Raw genomic sequence first — 23,421 nt, forward strand, 5'->3', positions numbered from 1 at the left:
TTTGATGAGATATACAACAACTCGTCAGTATGTATGTATGTTTCTATATTACATCCTCCTGCAAGCAGGAACTCGCGATAAGAATGATAAGATGATAAGTTAAGTATGATAAGAAGTTGAAAATTGGCGTTATGATGACATATTCTAAATCGTCAAAATGTCGAAAATCTGAAAAATTACTTTTGTCGAGATGCATCTGCTAGTCATGATGACAAAAATCAAATATTTGACAGTTTTTGGCGAGATGCATCAACTCTTCAAATTGTCAAAAACGCGATATTACCGACTTGCAATATGCTTAATCTGGAATTATATAATGTCGTCAAAACGTCGATCCTTAGATATTCTGCATTTTAATGAATTAATTTAGGTCGACGAAAAGTCAATTATCAAATACTCATTTGTCATGTTTATACTAAGGCTTCCGTAGATTAGAGATATAAATCATCATGAATTGCAGATGCTAGCTTTCGCGCGGCTACACTAAATAAACACATGTGTTTGCAAACGCTGGTCCTAGGTACGGGTACAGTGCCATTATAGTATAAATACACATTAATACTGGTAGGTGTTTATGGAGGTCGTAGCAGCAAAGAAAAGGAAAACAATGGCACTGGAGGTACAAAATTTTATCGGTGGGGAGTTCATCCCTGCTAAAACTCACTTAGATAGTTTCAACCCAGCTACTGGTGAAGTTTGGGCGAAAATTCCGGACAGTGGAAAGGAAGAAATTGACTTAGCAGTGAAGTCGGCGAAACAGGCATTTCCCAGGTAGGCCTAAGCGTTACTGATGATTAAGTGTAAATGGTATGACTATTGGTAGCTCACACTACGCCACAGCTAGTGATCAGAAGGTAAAGCCAGGCACCTAAGTATTTGTATTGAATATGTTTTGTGACAATACTACTAGACAATACAATACACATGGGCCATTGAAGTTCTGGTTTCTAATACACACTAACACAGTGAGTTGAACAGGTTGGTAAATGGTAGTACTTAGCCTAGGCCTAGCTAGTTTTTTTTTCAATATCAACTGTCATTGTCAAGTAATGAAGTATCATTCACTCAGGCATAGGCTAGGTCTTGATAGATAAAGGCAATATGCCTAGGCTCATTTACCCAGACACCTGTTAAGTAGGCAGTACATTGTTGCTTATTCAAGTCAGAAAGAGCCATGGTTGGGGATATCGCTGCCACTAGACATGCATGTATAGGCTAGAACTAGAGCCAGCACCTCATAAAAGAACTTAAGAAGCCAAACGCATCTTCTACACGAACAGATTTGAATCATCTTCACGGTCAGCTGCTGAATTATTCAAAAATTTTAGCCTTACCAAATACCAGTTCACCAATTGACAATAACATGCTAACAAATTTTGAAAGTTCCGTACTGGTCTATGGATTGAGTTGACCAGCCATCTGCTACAACCTCACAATGCCACACGAGTTGCACTAACATGACTAGCCTTGGCTCATTTGATTTGCACCTAGGCCTACATCGGTAAAAGAACTTGAATCAGTTCTGAAAGTTTCGAAACTAAAAATATCCAAAGTAGATCCTCCTACCATCAGTTTTTCTTCAAAGATGTGTGCCCATGTTGCTGCTGTTATGTTAATAATGTATTTAATTATTTCATGCTGTGTGGCATTTTTCCATTTAGGCCTAGTATGAAACATGCAGTCATAAGGCCATTGCTTAAAAAGAGTAATCTTGACCAAAATGTATTAAGCAATTACAGGCTAGTTTCTAATCTTACTAGGCCTAGTTTTGTTTCTAAATTTGAGAAAGTCATCTCAAGATACATGATCATTTATTTGAGATTAAGGTTTATCTCTTGTATCAATATGCCTATTTATTATAGCCTGGCCTAGGCTAGGTCTGGACACAGTGTGGAAACTGCCATGGTGGCTATTTCCAAATAAGCTAGTAATGTCACTTGGCACGATTAAAGCTGTGATTTTATTACTATTAGACCTAAGTGCTGCTTTTGATACAATAGATCATAGCATACTCTTGACACGTTTCAAAAGTTTGTATGATTTTTCTAATACGGCCTTAGGTTTACTGAAGTTTTATCTTGTTGATAGGCACTTCGTAGTTCAAATATTCAATGACAACAATCCTCTGATAATCTACTTAGTTTTGGTGTGCCTCAGGAAAGTGTCTTAGGCCCATTATTATTCACTATTTATACTAAGCCACTGAGTGATATTCTACTTAATAAATCAAATCTTTCTTTCCATATATATGTACGCGGATGATACGCAAATGTTGACTGAGGTTAATTTAATTGACCCATCTGACATCCAAACTAAGATTGGCTTAATTTAAGACACATTTATTGAAATTCAGAATTGGATGGTACTAAACAACTCAAGTTTAATGCTGACAAAACTGAATTCGAGTTGTTAGTATCAAAATCACAACAAAAACAGGTGCCTAACATAAAATATATAAAACCTTTGCAGGATGATTGTTAATCCATGCACTCCTGCACAAAATTTTTGATACAAATTTAACCCTAAGAAACATATCTCTATATCGACTTCTGCCATTATAATTGGTCTTCCAAAAACCTATACAAATCGTCTGAAAATGTTTAAAACTGGGCTGCAAAAGTGCTGTTTGAGCAATCAAAATGCGCCCACGTTAACCCTCTTCTTAGATCGTTGCATTGCTCGAAACATCCTAGATCAGGGTTGTCCAACCTACGGCCCGCGGGCCCCAGTCTGGCCCGCCGCAGGGTTGCGTCCGGCCCGCCAGAGATGTTCTACGGTGCAAAATTTTAGTGAGCAGATTTATTGATAACGAAGCTATATAACCAATCATTCGAACCTTCTGGGTCCAAAAAACTGCATACAGGTCAGTTTGTGTGACACTCTCTCAGCGGACGGGGGGGGGGGGGGCGGCTGAACTTTATTCATCTGTTTTATCAGGAAGGAAAATAATTCAGTGCGCTCCGCACGCAGTGCTCACATTTTGTTGCCTTGGACTTCGGGCAATAAATCGAAAAATCGAGCGTAGGGTTCATGCGGCCCCCTCCTTCATCATAATCATTCCATGTGGTCCTCCTCTGCAAAAGGTTGGACAATCCTGTCCTAGATGCAATGGGGTGGGAGGCTGGGTCTCCTTGTTATTGTGTTCGGGCTACCAAACCTGCCAACCTTCTTTGATGCGCTGTAAAGTATTTCAATTGTCTGTACTTAGCCCTGTATTGCATATTAGTGCACACAGCAGAATTAACATTGAACATACCCGGTACACCTGCCCACATGTCTTGCACTCGCAAAATTTATTGGCAAGAATCCAAGAGACATTTTACACAATCAAAGTCAAGTTGTAAACATCACATATTCAGTCCTTCAAACACTACAATGTGGTTATCCACATTTACCTTGATTTTTGTAGTAACTGAGAAAATTGAAGAAAAGTGTTCCTTTTTCTGAGAAAATTGAAGAAAAGTGTTCCTTTGATCTGGTAAATACAAGGGTAGTTATAATTGGTTCCTTGCTTTAGCAAAAGGAACCTATGCAGTCAGGTTGGCGTGTGTGTGTGTGTATGTATGTATGTATGTATGTATGTATGTATGTGTGTGTGTGTGTGTGTCTGTGACACTTGCTTGGGTACGCTCTATCTCAATAAGGGAATGTTGGATTGAGGCCAAACTTGGACTATAGATCCGCCATATGGAGAAGGTGTGCCCTATTGTTTTTGGTGCCCACAAAGGTCACCAAATGTCAGTTATGGTCCAAAAACCGAAAATATTAAAACTGCAATAACTCCCAGTGCCAATGTGCGACAAGATTGATATTTTGGGACAAGTTGTGAACTGGTTAGGGGGGCATTTTCAAACTTAACGGTCATGTGATCCGAGGTCACCAAAGGTCAATTAATGATAAAAAACTAGTATTTTTGCAATAACTTGAGAACGAAATGTCCGTTAGGGTTGGGAGTTGCCTCAATGTAATCCAATTGTCGACCTGCATCTGGGTGACCCTTGACCTCAATTTGACCTCTGGTGACCTTTTCGTGTTTTTGGGATTTTTACAGTTTCGATGCTATTTTCAAATGTCAAAGGTACCTTCTGATCATAAATGTCAATAGGTTGACCCCGTGTGACCTTTATGTGCGAAGTTATATGGGGTCAAAGTTTTTCGGTCGGAGTTAGGATGGTTGTACAGACTTTTCGTTTTGTTTTTTGGAATCAGGAGATTAAACTACATCTGAAACCAAGGTCAAAAGGTCAAAGGTCACATTAGAAAAAATGTGCTTATTTTGGGAGGAAACGAGCAAAAAAGAAAATGTTTGGTTTCGATGCTAGATTTGGATATCAAAGGTACCTTCCGATCAAAAATGTCAATTGGTTGACACCCGTGTGACCTTCGTGTGCGAAGTTATATGAGGTCAAAGTTAATTTTCACACATTTAATGCAACAACTCCCAGTTCCAAGGTGTGACATGGTTGATATTTTTGGACAAGTTGCAAATGGTATAGGGGAATATTTTCAAACTTACCGGTCATGTGATCCGAGGTCACCAAAGGTCAATTAATGTCAAAAAACTAGTATTTTGGGAGTAGAAAATGGGCAAAGAAAAAAATGTTTGAATTTTCATAGTTTGATGCTCTAATTTAGGTCTCATCAATCAAAAATGTCAATTGGTTGACCCAAGGTGACCTTTGTATGTTAAGTTATATGAGGTCAAAGTTAATTTTCAGACATTTAGTGTAATAACTCCCAGTGCCAAGGTGTTACACAGTTGATATTTTGAGACAAGTTGCAAATGGTATAGGGGAATATTTTCAAACTTAACGGTCATGTGATCCGAGGTCACCAAAGGTCAATTAATGATAAAAAACTAGTATTTTTTGCGATAACTTGAGAACAAATTGTCCGTTAGGGTTGGGAGTAGCTTCAATGTAATCCAATTGTCAACCCGCATCTGGGTGACCCTTGACCTCAATTTGACCTCTGGTGACCTTTTTAGTGTTTTGTGGATTTTTACAGTTTCGATGCTATTTTCAGATGTTAAAGGTACCTTCTGATCATAAATGTCAATGGGTTGACCCCCGTGTGACCTTCGTGTGCGAAGTTATATGAGGTCAAAGTTAATTTTCAGACATTTAATGCAATAACTCCCAGTTCCAAGGTGTGACAAGGTTGATATTTTTGGAGTAGTTGCAAATGGTATAGGGGGATATTTTCAAACTTAACAGTTATGTGATACAAGGTCACCAAAGGTCAATTAATGATAAAAAACTAGTATTTTTGCGATAACTTGAGAACAAATTGTCCGTTAGAGTTGGGAGTTGCTTCAATGAAGTCCAATTGTCGACCCGCATCTGGGGGACCCTTGACCTCAATTTGACCTCTGGTGACCTTTTCGCGTTTTGTGGATTTTTTACAGTTTCGATGCTATTTTCAGATGTCAAAGGTACCTTCTGATCATAAATGTCAATAGGTTGACCCTTGTGTGACCTTCGTGTGCGAAGTTATATGAGGTCAAATTTAATTTTCACACATTTAATGCAATAACTCCCAGTGCCAAGGTGTGACAAGGTTGATATTTTTGGAGTAGTTGCAAATGGTATAGGGGAATATTTTCAAACTTAACGGTCATGTGATACAAGGTCACCAAAGGTCAGCTTAATGATAAAAAACTAGCATTTTTGCGACAACTTAAGAACAAATTGTCCGTTAGGGTTGGGAGTTGCTCCAATGTAATCCAATTGTCGACCCGCATCTGGGTGACCCTTGACCTCAATTTGACCTCTGGTGACCTTTTCGTGTTTTGTGGATTTTTACAGTTTCGATGCTATATTCAGATGTTAAAGGTACCTTCTGATCATAAATGTCAATGGGTTGACCCCCATTTGACCTTCGTGTGCGAAGTTATTTGAGGTCAAAGTTAATTTTCACACATTTAATGCAATAACTCCCAGTGCCAAGGTGTGACAAGGTTGATTTTTTTGGACAAGTTGCAAATGGTATAGGGGAATATTTTCAAACTTAACGGTCATGTGATCCAAGGTCACCAAAGGTCAGCTTATGTTAAAAAAGTAGTATTATGGGGGGAGAAAATGGGCAAAGAAAAAATGTTTGAATTTTTACAGTCATGCTCTATTTAGGTCTCACCGATCAAAAATGTCAATTGGTTGACCTCCGGGTGACCTTTGTGTGTGAAGTTACATACAAGTTCAAAAGTTAATTTTTTGACATTTAATGCAATTAAATCTCATTGCCAAGGTGTGACATGGTTGATATTTTGGGACAAGTTGTGAATGGGGTGGTGGAACATTTTGAAACTTCAAGGTCATGTCATCTGAGGTCACCATTGTTATCATATCTGTTGACACGCTTGTAGGTCTCTTATATTTCTTACATTTTCGACGCCATATTTAGATCTCAAAAGTGCCTTTTGATATAAAATCCGATCACATTTTGTGATCACAAAAGTGTTGGCTATAGTGTTGGTTACTTTATGGGAACATGTAGGACAATTGGACTATTTCAGCCCAATCTTGCTTGATAATATTATGTGTATTGTCATATACCCCAAGCAAGGAACCACAGTGCCCTTGGGCTCTTGTTTTTATTTAGGATACGCTTATTCGTTTTCTACGTGAAATCAGTTTTATTCATCTCACGATGCCCTCTTTTAACATTTCTGCGATCAAGTTAGTGGCTGAATTCAATTACAATTTTTATAAGACTGACAGCCTAAGTGTTGAACCTTGTTGGTCAAACAGTAAGGAATCACACAACAGAAGTTACTGGAAAGATAGGGTAGTGTTTTTCCAAATAAATTTCTGGGATGTTGGTAGTCACCATAAGATACATACAGCAGAGAGTTACATTGCTGTAATTTTGTATGACAAGGGCAGTTGAAAGACGGGCAGGGCACGGTGAAAGTCGGTTGAAAGAGGAGTTGGGTGGGCCGCCCCTTATTACATTTATGGCAGTTGCCAGTAAATTAATTTTGGCTAGCTTGGATATGATATTCACATTTTTTGCCTCTGAAGCAATTTCAAGAAATATTAAGTCTGTTGCCAAAAAAAAAAAATTGGCAAGTGATTCAATGGACATTTATTCAAGACTGAAACTAAATGATACAATCTTTTCTTTTTGTGTGTTTCCCAAACCAAGTCATTTAACTGATGAGTATAACAAGTTCACATAACCTACATTGACTGGTGCAACAGCTGTCATTATCTAGTGTAAATCTGTCAACATTCCCATTATTGTAGGATCAGGAATGCTTGGCCTTCTTACTTTTTCTCTGTATTGGACATAGACTTATAGACTCTGGGGATTTCTATTTTTGAGAATTGTTTTTTTTTAAGTTTATCATTATTTAAAGCAGCATTTTGCGTCATTTTCTATGATTTTTCTCAACCTCACTGATTCCACTTTGCCATAACGACATACATAACTAGCTAATCTATTTATATTTTACTTCAAATGGTGGCATAAAAGTCGAAAAATTTGCAACTTTCAACTTTGTTGTTCTCCAAGATATTTTCCGTTGGGAACCCAATAAACCTCGCCCATAATATGAATATTTAAACACTACGAACGTCATTGACAGATACGTAATATAACACCACGCTTGATTTGTGTACAGTCTATATGGCAGTTGTACCAGGGAGTTGCATAACAACTCCCTGGTACAACCAACGCGAAGTCTTGAATCTATTTTTAGCAACGGCTCATAACTAAACCTGCATCTCTGATTGGTTGAATTCAAACTAGTGGGTTTGGCGGAATTGTATGCGATTAATTTTAACTGTGAAATTTGTCGAGGACACTCTTCTCATTTATCGACATAAATCGTTAATTACTCGCTAAACTTGGGGTGAAACTTGGATGGTATCTTAGATTGCTGTTTTATGATTGATACATGTAAAAAAATCGATGCACATGTTAAAAAAGTGGAAAAAAGCGACCCAACGCAAAATGCTGCTTTAAGGTTGCTTAGATGGTGGAACATCCTGTATAGGTTCATGGAATATGTTGGTATAGTAAAGTGACAAGACACCTGTCATTAATAATAAACCTGGGAAGAGCAGGTTTTTCGTCATCTTTTTAATAATGTAGCAAAACTTTCAAACCAATGAAATCTATTTCCCCAGTCTAATACTGACTCAGCTATTATTGGCCAATCACATGCCCTGGGTGCAAGTCTGGTTTTAGGGGAATGTTGAACAAAATGGAGAATCTGCTAATCTGGTATAGAGTGAATGTATGTTAAACCAGAGTTTGAGAGAGTGCCTTCTATATAATTGCAAATGGAAGTGTTATGGGAACTTGAGACTGACAGTTTGTCAGTTTTGTGGATTTACAGTACTACTGTAGTTACTAGTTTTCGTTTTACAGTTAAACTGGCATACTAGAGCACTGGCTGGACAGCTTGGTTAATTTTACAGTCAAGCTGGTATATGTCTAGACTCTTGGGACAGTGTATCCTACTCAAGCTTTACTAGTAACTTTTGTATTCCAAACCTGGAACTCATTTTCTTGGATTGGAGAAGCTCCCTGCAGCCTAATACATGTTGGATCATTTGTACGCTGTTCTGTATTGGTCGCCCCATATTACTTAATATTCATTAGCCTGGCCAGTGATATTGCCTCTCTTGAAGGTGTCTGGTCTCAAGCAAGATGACTACCTGATGCTAGTAGAGCTCTGAGATTGAATATATTGTATCACTCTACTTAGGTGTTCAAACTTGCAAAAGTGGATCCGCTGATAATTGCAAAAGTAAGTTGGCCTGACGTTTCGATCCTAGCAGGGTATTCTTCAGAGATAAAATTGCAAACTTTAATTCTACAGTAGCTGTTGCAGTAACTTTGAATATTCATGTTGTGGGCATCACCATTTGATGTTGCATCTTGTTCCAGTGATCACATAAGTACACCCTTAAAATTATATGTTATATGTATGTCAACTGGCCATTGACAAGATAAAATTTGTGTTATATATGTTAAACATCTGGAAATACAATTTCATGTCTTGATACATACAGTAGTTGTAATGTAGTTAGAATCTCAACTCAGTCTGGGCATTTGACTTTAATGTTTCCACAACAATCTATATTTTTGTTCAAATAATAGTTTTGGAGTTTCTGGCGCATCATTGGTTGAAGTTTGTAGAATCTACAAACTTGTTAATAAATCTGGCGAATTTGATTCAACTCATAATATTGAACAGTTAGCAAACTGCTTATCCACTAGAGAGTCTGTGTAAGAGAGAATGTGTAGGAGAAAGTAAGTTAGCCTGACGTTTCGATCCTAGCAGGATCTTCTTCAAAGGCTAAATAATATTTAACGACAGATAACTCAATAAAAGTAATGAAAAATAAGCTAAAAAGGTGAAAGTTTAAATTTGGCAAATACGTACTGAGACTTTTAGCTGAAAAGTCCAGTTTTGGCTATTTGATCTGCCAGCTAGCAGTGTGAGAACTTTTACATCCCCTTTCTTCCAGTTAATTTGAAAAACACTTTACATTAAAGTTAATTTATTAATTATGCTTATAAGGTAGATTCCAAAAACCAGTAGCCTGTACATCACGATTTCCGGTATGTTGTGTTAGGTTTTAATCGGGATATACAATTTTTTTAAAGATATTCTGTTAAGTTCTAATTAATGTCATTGCTCAACAAACCCCTCCCCTTCCCCCCCCCCAATAAAAAATAAAACAAAAAATGTTTGAAATAATGATTAAACATATTATATCTAGGACTTGTCCAAAAAAGTGACGTACAGTAATAAATTGCAACAAATACTATTAAATTGACATGTGCTTCAATGGTGATTGTTGGTGAAACATATTCCTTTTCTGGTTAATTTTACTTTCATGCATTAAAATGACACTTATGCACTGTGATTCTGTTGAAATTGATTTTGTGTATGGACTGTAATGCATTGATCTGATACTGAAAGTGTTTACATATCCTGACGATTAGGCAAAGGTAAACATAAGATATAAACTATTCACTGATTACCAACAGATTGAAGAAGCCAAAGTTGAACATCATAAAGATAAATAAACCATCCACTGTTTACCCAATAGATATGGATAAACTATCCAGAAACCAAATTGTAAGTCACAATAACATTGTCTGTAGCGAGATAATCCCTTGATGGGGCTTGCCTTACTGCCTGTGTAAAATTAAGCTGTTTAATAAACTTTGCTTTCTTTATTTTCAATATTCAAAGGAAAACTAAGTCTTTGTTGCATATATACAGCTTTCTGAATTCTGAATTATCAATTTCTTGAATAATAGCTGAAACTAGGTGTGAATGCTGATACATACACACGTACAGTACACAGTCCCAATTCTTCCACTCAATCTCTCAGGTCTCCATAAGTTTGCAGTAACTTCAATCAGCCACACCCTTCATTTTCCCAACAGCCAGCACAACAACACAAGGCCAATTACACAAAGTGAAAGAGAACTCACTTTTTCTCACACAATATCATATAAGTAGTCAGCATGTAGCATACACTGTAGAAAACACACACACACACATCTCTAACCCCTCTTGACCCCATCTCCCCTGATCTCTCCTTCATCCTGCCTGACCTCTCTAAGCACCAACTTTGGTCTCTTACTGGCTCATGCCCAAGAATTCCATCTCCATAGCAACAATATTTACAATAGGTATAGTTAAAGAGGTAAATATATAGAAATATAAAGTTGAGACAAGATTGTTCATGGTTACAGAATATAGAAATATAAAGTTGAGATATATAGATTGTTCATGGTTATAGAAATAGTGTTTAAGTTTGTTTTCAAGTTACAAGGCACTAGTACACCCATTTATGAATATAAAACCACATCTTGTGTAAGTTAGGTCACATGTCCAATGCATTACATGTCCCATGCATCACATGTCTCTGTGTTTACAAGCTAGCAAGACATTGCAGATGACAAAGTTAGCACTTAAGTTTTAGGGAAAATAAGTACAGTACATGTATAAAGTGTTTTGTCAATTTCAAAGTATTTGATAATTAATTTAAATGCACACTCAATGGGCCTCTATCTTCATAGTCCTTAATCCTTCCCCCCTTTTAGCTCCAATTGTTCCATGGTAACTCTCATGGTTTATCTTCACAGTCCTTAATCCTTTCAGACCTTGTAACTTTTAAGGTACAGTGTATTAAGGTATTTACTTCGCTCCTCGCTTACCTGTCTCCCCACAACCTTAGCACACCCATTCTACCGCGCCTAGAATGTCCTGGTAACCTTTTAACACTGTGCACCCTCTGTGACCCGGCTTCACGGGTCACCGCCCTTCCTTCTCATTCTAGAGAGGTTTTTAGGGCTGTTTTTCTGGAGCGGCGTTCACTCCGTTTTTCCTGCGCAGAACACTAGTGCTGGTAGCAGTTCCGCGAATTGTTTACCGTAGTTACGCTAGTTCCCGCCTTTTTTGGCTACACACGCTATTGCGTTAGTTCGTTTCCCTATCCCTGTTGTAAAGTTTTGGAATATCTGCTTTGTAAAAGGCAGGGAATCATTATTTGCATACAAAATGGGCAAACTATATACTGCTAGTGCAAACATGCATAGCATCTATTGTACACTGGATCCATACCATTTAATATGTGCTGTTGAGAACATTTCACACTGCTACACAAAACGTGAACACTAAAATTATTCCCTAACAAGTGATGAGTTTGAACAGGGCATGGCCAAGTGAACCTTTAATAAAACAATGCCTGGCGACAGAAGACAATTCGATAATCTTGTTAACTTTCAACCCTATTCATTTCTCTCCAATTCTTGTCACTAAAAGTATTGTACACTTGGATCTAATAAAGGCTTTATACTTTAAAATGAAGTCATGTACATTGTAAGTGAATTTGTACAGTTGTATAACAGAGAGCATTTTAATACCATTTATTATCTTCTGCTTCCACCTTACCCTAGGTTCACCTTTAGTCCTTTACAATCTCTTAGCTCCCAACACAGACAGGAAGTCCTCCTACATCACACTTCCCAGAAAGATTACTAACAGTTTCTGTTTACAAGCCATCAACATAATAATAGTTTTCCAACCTCTAAGTCCCAGTTCATCACTTACACTTTGACCTCTACAGTAACTTTCTACAACAGAAACCCTACACCTCTCTGTGCACCTACTGTAATATCAAAATATCTATTACCCTTTGACCTCCACATGTGGTCACTCTCTACAATAGAAATCCTAGCCGTTTCTGTGCACCTAGTAGCAGATCTCTACCAAGAATGTAACCTTCAGTATGATGTCATAGCGATGACGTCATAGTGTGGTCATTACATTGTAGCAGTAACCTCTGTTTATGGAGAAAGGTAAATATGTGGACAGAAAAACTTCCTGTCCCATCATGTGTAATCTATTGTCAAGATTCTCCTTTTAAAGGCATTGAAGACTCGCCCTAAACCCTATGCGGCCCTTTAAAAAAGTTAACTTTCCGTTGCTTGCAAATGAAGTTTTCTTCTTGTCCGCTACAAAATGCAGACAGTAATGGAACGTAATACCTTGTTATCTTTAGCTGGACCTGAGATGTCTATCGCTGTATTGTTTGTATACTGTGCTGTGGGTATTGACCGCAGCTGTATGTACTGACTGTACACTAGTGGCTAATTACCAATGGTAGCAAGCTGTGTGTGTATTTTCTGGGATCGATGGTGTTGTCTAACACTTCTGTTACACCTCATTCGAACTAGGTCAAATTACCAGCATTAGATGATTTTTTTTTGCGTGAGTCTTCACACCCTTTAATCTTGACACTCAGTGTGTACTGTTTGGTGGGTGTCCGTCTGTCATTTCATTTGATCCCTTTTCATTTCATTTAGTTGGTCATCTTTGAGTCCAGATGTCCGAGGTCAGCATTTGCACAAGATTGCGGACATTCTCGAGTCCCGACTCGACGAGTTTGCTGAGATAGAATCCCGAGACCAAGGAAAACCGGTTGGACTGGCCAAGAAGGTAGACATCCCCAGAGCTGTCCTAAACTTGAGGTTTTTTGCAACAGCAATTCAGCACACACTGAATGAGTAAGTAATTAAATATATTGAAGGGGCTGCTATAGATGTGTGTGATATTTGTGTAGCAATTTAATTATTTTCATTTTAGTATTTTGTAATTTTTGTTGGCATTTTCAAGACCAATACTCTGCTATTTAATGGCTTGTCTCCTATTGGAATACTTCATATACTGTACAGTACACATCTATAATTATGTATCACTTCTGTAGTAGGCAAGTTCTGTAATACAGCATATTTACATTTAGAATCTTCTTCTGCATAGTTCACTAGTCATTCATTGACCTTCATTATGATGATGATGGTGATCAAGATGGTGGTGGTGATGGTGGTGGTGAGGGTAGTGGTGATGAGGGTCGTGGGGTGGTGGTGAGGGTAGTGGAGATGAGGGTGGTGGTGAGGGTAGTGGGGATGAGGGTGGTGGTGAGGGTGATGGTGATGGTAGTGGTGCCGGTGAGGGTGTAGTGATGAGGGTGGTCGTAGTGAGGGCAGTGGTGGTGAGGGTGTTAGTGGTGGTGTGGATGGTGATGACATGATTAAAATTGGTTGAAATTTTTCTTTCTTCTAGTTCAACAGTACAGAGTAAGTTTGGTGTTTTCAACTATACGACTAAGAATCCCATCGGTGTAGCCGGGCTGATCAGTCCCTGGAATCTGCCTCTCTACTTACTCACCTTCAAGATTGGTCCGTGCATCGCAGCCGGTAACACATGCATCTGTAAACCAAGTGAGATGACCTCAGTCTCTGCATGGATGTTATGTGAGGTCATGAAACAAGCAGGTACAGTATACATTAGAACCACAGTATATATTGTGAAAATCTGTAGTGATCTGGAATATATTGCAGATTAGGTACATATCTGACTTTATAACATCAGCAGATTGCATATATTGACTTCTGAATGGTAGAGAAAGAAGGAAGCTGGAAGAGGGCAGTTGCCTTAGAGAGGGTCATTGGGGGCACTGTGCAAGAATGGTATCAGTTGTTAGGCTATGAGGCTTGTAAGCATGTTTGTAAATACCCAAACCAATAAGATTTGGGGTAGTGATCATCACTTGGAACAAATGTCTTGTATCACATAACAAATGCTATACAAGGTGTTCACATAACAAATGCTGCAAAGATGTATATGTAACAGTATTGACTCATGGTTGGAGTGGAATCCACCTAACAGGGGTCCGAGTATACAAGGCCTCGAGTCTGAGCCAAGTCCAATTTCACTGTGGGGCAAGTCCCATTCGGACTGGATTGTTGAGCCTCTCTTGTGAACAGGGCATTAGGGAAGGGTACGGGTGGGGAGGGGTGCGGCACTTACCATACCAACCTATTGTTGAGACCCGTACACTTGACTGTTCCACACACAAGCATAATCCTTTGAGAACATACTGCATAGAAAAGTCAATAAAAGTATACAAGGAAGGGGGTGGCTTCATTTGGGCTCGTTACTTACCCCTTGAAGCCAAGTACCTAAATATATGTGATGTGGACTATGTTCACATTAACCTACTCACCCAATTCCTTCCCTATGCTGTGCTAACCTCCACCCCTCTCCACAACTGCAAACCATAGAATACATCATACATATCTGATATCAAATTCAAGGTTTATGTGTATGCATAAATTCAAATTGATCTATAGATAATTATTGTACAAACTTCACATAGACAGGCCAGCTCTGTAACCATGCAGTGACCTATAGCTATATATGCTACTAGTTACTTTATTCACATCTGATTAAGACACTGTAACTATAAGAGCAAGAACCTTCTTCATAGCAGTTATTAAGCCTTTTTACTATACAATAGTCTACAAAGTGGATATATTTTAATTTGTGGACACTCAGGATGCAAATAATAGTTTATCTCATTCTCAGATAACTTTATGATTTGAATAGGATGCTTTCAGGAGCTTCACTGACAATATGCACTGTTGGGCCTCACAGATTGTTTTGCAGTAAATCAATAAGTAACTTGTAATAACAATGCCATGGTTCAAGTTCAAGCTTGTTGTTGTCAACACTTCTTTGAACCATTTCAGCCAATAGACTATTCTCATCAAGGCATTATAATAACAATGGAATAAGCTAGGAAGTCTGTACCTGCTAGGAATTCCCTCTATTGTCTTGGACAATAGAGCCCATTTCAGCCAATGAACTATTCTCATCAAGGCATTATAATAACAATGGAATAAGCCAGGAAGACCGAACCTGCTAGAAATTCATTCTTTTGTTATTCAGATGTATAGGAGCAGATCTTCATTGTTCCTTTCTCTGATAAACATTCTTTAGCTCTACAAGTTAGGGAGCTGTAGTCTGCACATGTTTGCAACACTACTGGATGCAAGCTCCTTCTGTGAACAAGTGCATAGTTATACTACAGTATAGTACTACACCCTTAGGGCCTTACAACAGGCTTTTAGAGCTACTCACTGAATTCTCAGGACCTTACCAGCCAAGGAAAGCATGCAGGGATTGCTGCTTCTGCCAGGGATGTTTAGACTCATTATTACTATTCTACTAGTCACTATCAGCAGCTATAATAGCCTACATGATCATGGTACTTTTTGAACAGTAACTCTCTTTAGTAGAGATTAGCAAGAGCAACAATATTTTATACCCGGAAGCCATTTCATTTGTTGCCCAGCAAAGTGTACAAACTTGAACAGGAACCCAGCTGCAAAATTATATCCTTTTAGTTCAGCAAGCAAGAACATATCCTCAAACATCTTGAAGGGTAAGTCCTGTATTCATAGCCTAGGCTTATAGGATTCTAGAGGATCTTCACCAAAGCACATGGTTTGCTGGATGCCATGTTCCTTAACAATGTGATGCCAGGACTGGCTACTGCATTAGTTTGTATTTTTAACCTATGAGATGTGGTGTAGGGTAAAGAAAGTTCTACTATCTGTTGCTATTTTTTATACAGGACTTCCTCCTGGCGTCGTCAACATGGTGTTTGGCTACGGACACAAAGTTGGCCAATCGATGGTTGAACATCCTGAGATTCCAGTCATTTCGTTCACTGGTGGCACTGCAACCGGCAAGAAAATTATCGGCAGCAGCGCTGCAAACTTCAAGAAATTGTCCTTAGAGGTAGGTACTATATAATTAAGTGTGTTCTACTAAATTAAGCTTAAATTTATGGTGTAATTGATTCATGATTCAGAGTCTAATTACATGTTGGAGTTAAGTACTACTGGTTAATGAAGTGTTTGTGACACTTGAATATAGAGCTATTTTGATTAACATGTTGTGAAGATGTGCTTTAGGCATACAGCCAAATCCTGTCATGATTTTTCGATGTGTGACTATTATGAAGGCCAAATAATATTTCAGATTATGTTAATACTCAGCTCAATAGCTTTTTTTGAAGCTGGTAAGCTGGTCACTTCGCCCAACAACCATTTTGCCCAACTGCCATTTCGAACAACCTCACCATTTCGCCCAACCATGTTAGTCATTTGGCCCTACCATCATGGTCATTTTTCCCAACTTTGGGGGTTATTTCGACCAATATTGATTAAATAAACTTAAGTTCAATATAACAGACAGGGATACTTCTATGGGTTTGGTCAATTTAATAAGGAAAAGTTTAGGAATTGTTAACGTTACGGGATACAAACCGAATATTAAGGAAACTTAAGTCGTGGTTACAGTCAGTAGGATGGATGTTTTAGGGGTTGGGTTTGATAGCTTTTTATGGAGACCGATTCCCCTTTGTTTGTATAACATTAGATTCTATTACTTCCATTGTATGGTTTCCATTTAGAATGTGGTTTCCACATAGCTATCCTGCTTCTGTAAATCTATATCGTGTGTTATCTGTCATAATGAATGAATATATCATGTGATGTCCACTTGCAAATTGGCTTGCCCAAGTCTTACGTACACCCACAGAGAAAAAGAAAGAAAACAATAACAAAATATTAATTAGTGTAGACCTTGAGAGAAACAATTTAAACAAACTTTTTGCCTTTTTGATACCTGATTTGTGAAATGTGATAGTATTCTCTTTGCTCTGTCTAGCTCGGAGGTAAGAATGCTGCTATAATATTTGACGATGCTGATTTAGAGCAGTGCATTCCAACGGTCGTTCGTTCCAGTTTCACCAATCAAGGAGAGGTCTGTCTCGCCACCAGCAGGATCTTCGTCCAGGAGAAACTCTATCCAAGGTTTTTGGAATTATTCATAGAGGCTACCAGGTGACTAAGCAATCTTTTTTTTTTATTCACCCCCCCCCCCTCATATTTCTTGGAAGGTTTCTGCTTGCCGAGTATTGGTGAACAGCAATTTTTGAAACCTAAATATCTGTCGACATATGACTAACTTTTCTTCTGTCCCCCTACTCTCCCATTGTCCCCCCCCCCCCGTCACTCCTCTTCTCATAGCTCTCTTACACCCTTTTTTCTCCACACCTTTCTGTCTATGTCCTTCTCCAGTTTATTTCCTACCCTCTTCCCTTAATCCTCTCTTTGTCCCTCCACTGTTTATCTCCTACCTATCCTCTTCCCCTGTTGGTTTCTTTTTTTCTTCTCTCCATCCCTTGTACTAATCCCCTTACACCTGTCTTTTTGCATTCACCATGCTCATTAACCTGTCTGTATTCTGTGTGTAATTTTGTCCCTTCTGTTACTCTTACTTGTCATTTAGCCTTTTAAGAAGATCCTGCTAGGATCGAAACGACAGGCCAACTTACTTTTACACAACGTATGATGTAAATATGTCTCACAGTCACTGTTTTTAGATTTGTACAAATTTAATTTGAAAAGGTTAAATGTCTTAGAAAGAAGGCACCCCTGTTGAATAGTTGTAGGGTGATGTTCTGCAACCTATGGGTTAATATGACCTGTGACATGCTAATCTTCCAGTTTCATTGTCTCCTCTTGAAACCAAGATGGATGTGCTTATGGCAAGAAGCAGAGCCATCACAATTAGCAACCAAATGTAAACAATGGCATTGTAATGATAACATGGTAAGGGGGTGGGGAGTGGAGGGACATGCCCACCATCTGGCTGGGTGGTGGTCTAAGAGGTTGTGGGTTACTGAGCATTATACGGTCTGTGCTTTTAAAAGATGTTTAATGCTGTGTTGAGATCTATGTATTGGATTGTGTGTGTTTAGTGAGCTCAAATCATACATCTTTTCAAACACTCTACTTTATACTTCTAAAAATCATTGAAAACTTTTAATATTGATTTTTTCTTCCATCAGTCAAACTTGGCATCAATCACTGATTTAAAATTGAAGAGATTTCTTAAACAATTCTGTCTCTTCAGAAAACTTAAAGTTGGACCGCCAACAGAAAGCACCACCGATGTAGGGGCTCTGATCAGTAAAGAACACTTGGCAAAGGTCAAAGGTTATGTGGACATCGCTATTGAAGGAGGTCGCATTGAATGTGGAGAAAGAAGCCAAGATAAGGAATTATCTCTTCCAGAAAGTCATCAAAATGTAAGTAGAAAAGTGTATAAGAACTGTAGCAAAAATGGGTGTTACATGCCTAGGAACTATAGGCCTCTTAACATGCCTATACAAAGAGCCTCGTTCACCATACACATCTCAAATAAGACACTACAATGATATTGTGAGGCACAATGTTTATTACTATATGGAGGTAAAGTTACAGGGTAAAGTTTACCTTGGACAAGTGGGAATTGACCATCAAAGCCATTCGAGGGGGGTGGGGGCATGCAGGTAGATCCCATCGGTGCATTTTGATATCATGCTATTTGGTGTGAAAAATCTGCTAACTTGATGGAACACCTGTGGGTCAAAGGTTGATATTTAGGATAGCTACTGGATATCACATTGGCTAACAATTACATTAGTGTTTGCACGGGTTATCCGGGTACCCGCCCGATGCAATACTACCTGGTTCCTAATTTATTACCCGAATCCTACGCAGAGTGTGATTTGACTGTAGATTTGCAAATTTGTTTTTTTTTTCCCATTTTCCCATTGACTTTTTTCCCATTCCCAGGCAGATTTCCCATTGACTTAGTGTGGTGTTAGGCTAAAATATGTGGTCGAAGATAACAGCAATAATGAAGGTACCCGCCCGACGCGATACTACCCGGTTCCTAATTTATTACTCGAATCCTACGCAAAGTGTGATTTAAAAAATAATCCAAACTGATGGTTAGGCAGATTTCCCATTGACTTAGTGTGGTGTTAGGCTACCATGTGGTTGAAGATTACAGCAATAACGAAAGTATTCCATGGATATCTTATAACTGCGTCACAATTTCAGCGAATAAACAGATGGTTAGGCTTTGCTAGATTTCTCATGCATTGACTTAGTGTGGTGTTAGGCTACCATGTGGATGAAATTATTATTTATTCATTTGTTTATTTCATAGAAGGAAAGGCTGACAAGGAATTTTACGACATGTTTATGGATTATAGACGGGATAACTAAAAAATAATAATCGCAAGTGGCTTTTTACTAATCGTGTATTCCAAATGCGATCAAATTGCGCGAATCGCGTAATCTTGCGGCTAATGCGAACCCTGGGCCTGCATAATAGATAGTAGTAGTAACAACTGAGCTAAAGTAAAGGGATATTTTATAGTGTGATCCAATAGACGTAGAGAGCAAGCATAAGCAGTGGTGGCGTGGTGTGATATTAACAACATTACTACTAATTAGTAGTAATGCTAATTATATTAAGTAATTAACAAGTTTATGACAGAAAAAAACAAATAGAAATTACTGAGAAAGGTTTTATACCTTACCTTACACATACGTTTTTGAACATGAAAACATTTTCAGTAGAGAATAGAATTCATTTATTATAGCATTTAATATGTAATTTCTTGAAAATCGTTATACACAAGTGTAAACAATTTTTTCCCGGATACCTGACGGGTAACGGCTCTCGGGTACCTGGTTCCCATTTTTAGACCCGTGTAAACACTAAATTACATGTTGAAAAAGGGAATGTTTTCTGGCCGTAACCTGTGCTAATGCTTGTTTTCATCATTGAGACTGTCATATATATGTATATATGTTTGGATTGATAGTCAAAGGGACACCTTTCCTGCACGACCCTCCCTTATCACTGCCATTATATTATAATGTATTGTGTCGGTCTATGTTCCTTCAATAGTGTTTTTACTTTGTGGTATTTTCCTCCCAAGGGTTATTTCATGAGGCCGACAGTGATCACCAACTTAAAAGATACCTCAAGGTGCATGCAGGAAGAGATATTTGGCCCTGTCACATGTGTGGTACCATTTCAGACCGAAGAAGAAGTCATTGAAAGGGCCAATGGAGTACAGTTTGGCCTTTGTGCCTCTGTTTGGACTACGGACCTGGGTACCGCTCATCGGGTAGCTCATAAACTTGAGGTAATGAAAAAGTAATGAACAGAGATGCCACTTTTCCAAATTTTGTCTGAAGTCCATTTTTGTTCTTGTAACATATCCAATTGTTCTGTCCTATAGAGATCCATCAATCACCATATAAGAAAACTTAAGCAAACTTGCAAAACTTCACACACCCACTGATCACTTCTCAGTGTGCATAACCAGTAATTAAGCTGTACTAAGATTTTAAATGTTTCTAAGCAACCAGTACAAATGAAGCGAACCGCGGGTGGCGGGGGAAATTTCCGGATTTAGGGTCCTACGCTTCAAACTCATAAGTTATCAATGAGGAGGCAAGAGTGTTCTTGCGTTGAAACAACGGCTGACTTTTATTGCAAAACTCTACACAATATGAAAATGAAAATATACAAATGAAGAATAAGTCATGACACATGACAATATAAAATGGCTCTGTATGATAAATGGCTTAAGGGTCTCTTTACTCTCTTAATTAAACTCTGTCTTAATTCGGGGAAAAACCTATACTCAATATTCCATACTACGACATATGCACAGATACAGATAGAAGACTCAATAATATTACCCTGCAATACGACATTGCACTTGTACAATACAGTATAAAAATGTATAAAGCGTATAAAGAATAATGTAAAATGAACATTATGAAATAAACTGCATGAATAATATTAAACGTTTGCCAACAGGCGAGGAATTTTGACACCTTCGTAATGTTCAGGGCAACACATGCCGCTGCAACTCATTATAGGCCATTTCACCTTAACTGTTCCTAGACAGCAGGAATTTACACCTCCTGAACCCACAAACTCTCAAGAGACTTGGCACTCCATAGCTATCCATAAAGGCTAAGATTAGAAGGACAAGCTCTTGAGACAACTCTGTAGTGACCAACAGTAACAATATGTTCAAGATACAAAATACGAATACAGTATACGCTCTTTACACCGCGAGCAGTACAATACAGAAATACAGGTACAGTAAAATAATCTCTCAAAACAACTCAACTGTCAATACAGTACAATACACTTTCAATACAACGCAATACAGTACAATAACTTTCTGGATATAAACTCAACCTAACCGGTACTGTCACTCTACAGTATAAAGGTACACAATACTACTAGCACCCATGTGCTTAACGATACACAACCACTGATCTACACAGTGTACACAACGCACCCTATAAAACCATAGGACCAAGGTCCAAATACACAACCTAACATACGTACTTTGTACAGTGAAGTACAACCTAGCCAGAGGGGCAACAATTACAACTTCGATTCAATTTATCAACAATAAGGTTACGTACGGCAGTATAAAACAATAATAATATGTATTACTTAATCCCTTACTATACTGAAGTCAGCTCGCTCGCGAATAACAAGACGAAGGAGACTCTTCGCTCGCGGTACAGGAGGCTCGTGGACATCGAGACTCATCAACGCTAACTCTAGCCAGCTCGCTATGGTTTACAGTACTTCCGCCATCTTGAAACCAGTGGCTTCGAGACAGAAGCCGAACCATCCAAAAACCTGAGGCATCCTGCCTCTGAGAAGGGTGACATCTCCTCACGGACTCCAGATAATAAGGATACAGGTAAACTCTGGGCTATTGACGACCCAAGATTAAGTTAATATGACCAAAATATGAAAGGGATAACGAGGCGATGCCCCGGAGATCTGCAGGGACGATGTTCGCCATACAACACCGTGTACAGAACTGAAGAAACACGTGTATACAACTAACGCTACAAACTGACTATTACGACATATTACATAAGACATGCAAATACTAAACGGGTGCACACTACAAAATTTCACTTCACTACACAAACATAAATGAAGATATCAATAAGAAGGGAACACAAAATTTCATTTATACTCCAAACATGGTCATGTGAAAAGTAAATGTAATAGCCTGCTGTATAGCTAGGCCAAGTGGTGACAGAACTACTACTAGAATAAGTCATTACTACTGCAAATATAACAGTGGCAATGCTTGTTGGTTTGTATAAGCCTAACCTGAGGAAAACCTTGTGGGTGTGTTATGAAAGCAATGTCAAAAAGTGGTCAGTGGTTTGCATTAATATTTGAAACATTTCAATATATTTCAATATATTTGAAGCATGTTCAAGAGCGCTTTACAATGACAACAAAATGACAAACCCTTTAAGTATGAATATGAAGAATAAACATGACACAGCTTAAATATTAAAATACATACAAAGGAATAATTTTAATAATAAAATAGATTTACAGTGAAATTCCTAAAAAAGAAAAAAGTGAGTTTTAAGTAAATTTAAGTAACAAAATGACGCTGAGGTACAAAGGTACAGTGATATCAATGTATATGAAAACAATTTAGGACAGGAGGATGTGTTTATGAGTACAAATTTTAGGGCCTAACAGTTAGGTCCTAGGCCAAGGCTTACTTACAAAACTTAGGGTTTTGGAAGCCAAATACAGTACTCCCTCAGTCAGTCTAAAAGCTTTGTAAACTCTTCAAAAGTAAATGTTGTATGATCTTCGTTCATGCCTGGTATGTAAATCCACATTTTGTAACTTTAAAGTAACCCTTTGATTTTGTTGAGGTCAAAGGTCACTTGAGTTTACTAAAGTTTTAAGTAAACAGGATAACGAAGAAAAGCTTGCTAAAAGTATGGCAAAGAATCAGTCAGTGTTTGGGCTATTATTCTGGTTCCTTTGCCCAATTTGATCTCTAGTTTTTGCTTTCACTAAACTGAATCATGTTTATGTTATAGGTTGGTACAGTTTGGACCAACTGTTGGCTGATTCGCGATCTAAACATGCCTTTCGGAGGGATCAAAGCTTCTGGGATCGGTCGAGAGAGTGCCAAGGAATCCTTGAACTTCTTCACTGAAGAGAAGACTATATGCATCAAGATGACCTGAAAAATGGGAAGGTTAGAATGTATCAAAACTAAGCAGTCTCTCTTCCAAGTGAAATTGTCACTGATTTTTAAAGTATATATAATACTTATATATAATAATATATTTGTATTCATTAATTTCTGATCATGTGTTGGG

General features: G+C 38.2%; 2 protein-coding genes across 8 annotated transcripts in view; one reads left to right on the forward strand and one right to left on the reverse strand.

The window, feature by feature from the left end:
- The first annotated feature begins 503 nt into the window (after nucleotides 1-503).
- LOC139971426 (2-aminomuconic semialdehyde dehydrogenase-like) overlaps nucleotides 504-23,421 on the forward strand; it is a 31,157-nt gene continuing 8,239 nt past the window's right edge. Inside the window, exons 1-8 of one of the 2 annotated variants that reach the window (XM_071977870.1) lie at nucleotides 504-771; nucleotides 12,841-13,041; nucleotides 13,598-13,809; nucleotides 15,954-16,120; nucleotides 17,054-17,229; nucleotides 18,305-18,479; nucleotides 20,169-20,378; nucleotides 23,137-23,297. In XM_071977870.1, the coding sequence (XP_071833971.1) occupies nucleotides 575-771; nucleotides 12,841-13,041; nucleotides 13,598-13,809; nucleotides 15,954-16,120; nucleotides 17,054-17,229; nucleotides 18,305-18,479; nucleotides 20,169-20,378; nucleotides 23,137-23,286 (1,488 nt within the window). In that variant the 5' untranslated portion in view covers nucleotides 504-574 and the 3' untranslated portion in view covers nucleotides 23,287-23,297. Of the gene's footprint in view, nucleotides 772-12,840; nucleotides 13,042-13,597; nucleotides 13,810-15,953; nucleotides 16,121-17,053; nucleotides 17,230-18,304; nucleotides 18,480-20,168; nucleotides 20,379-23,136; nucleotides 23,385-23,421 lie in introns of those variants that run through there. The other variant, XM_071977859.1, reaches the window with a different exon arrangement.
- The window catches only part of LOC139971434 (uncharacterized), a 48,003-nt gene continuing 45,280 nt past the window's right edge, over nucleotides 20,699-23,421 (reverse strand). For all 6 annotated transcript variants that reach the window (XM_071978105.1, XM_071978088.1, XM_071978077.1 and 3 more), the window contains one exon: nucleotides 20,699-23,282. The gene's annotated coding sequence lies outside the window, so the exon portion shown is untranslated. The remainder of the gene's footprint in view (nucleotides 23,283-23,421) is intronic.

The sequence above is a fragment of the Apostichopus japonicus genome, chromosome 1 (assembly GCF_037975245.1).
Source record: "Apostichopus japonicus isolate 1M-3 chromosome 1, ASM3797524v1, whole genome shotgun sequence".
NCBI lineage: Eukaryota > Metazoa > Echinodermata > Holothuroidea > Aspidochirotida > Stichopodidae > Apostichopus > Apostichopus japonicus.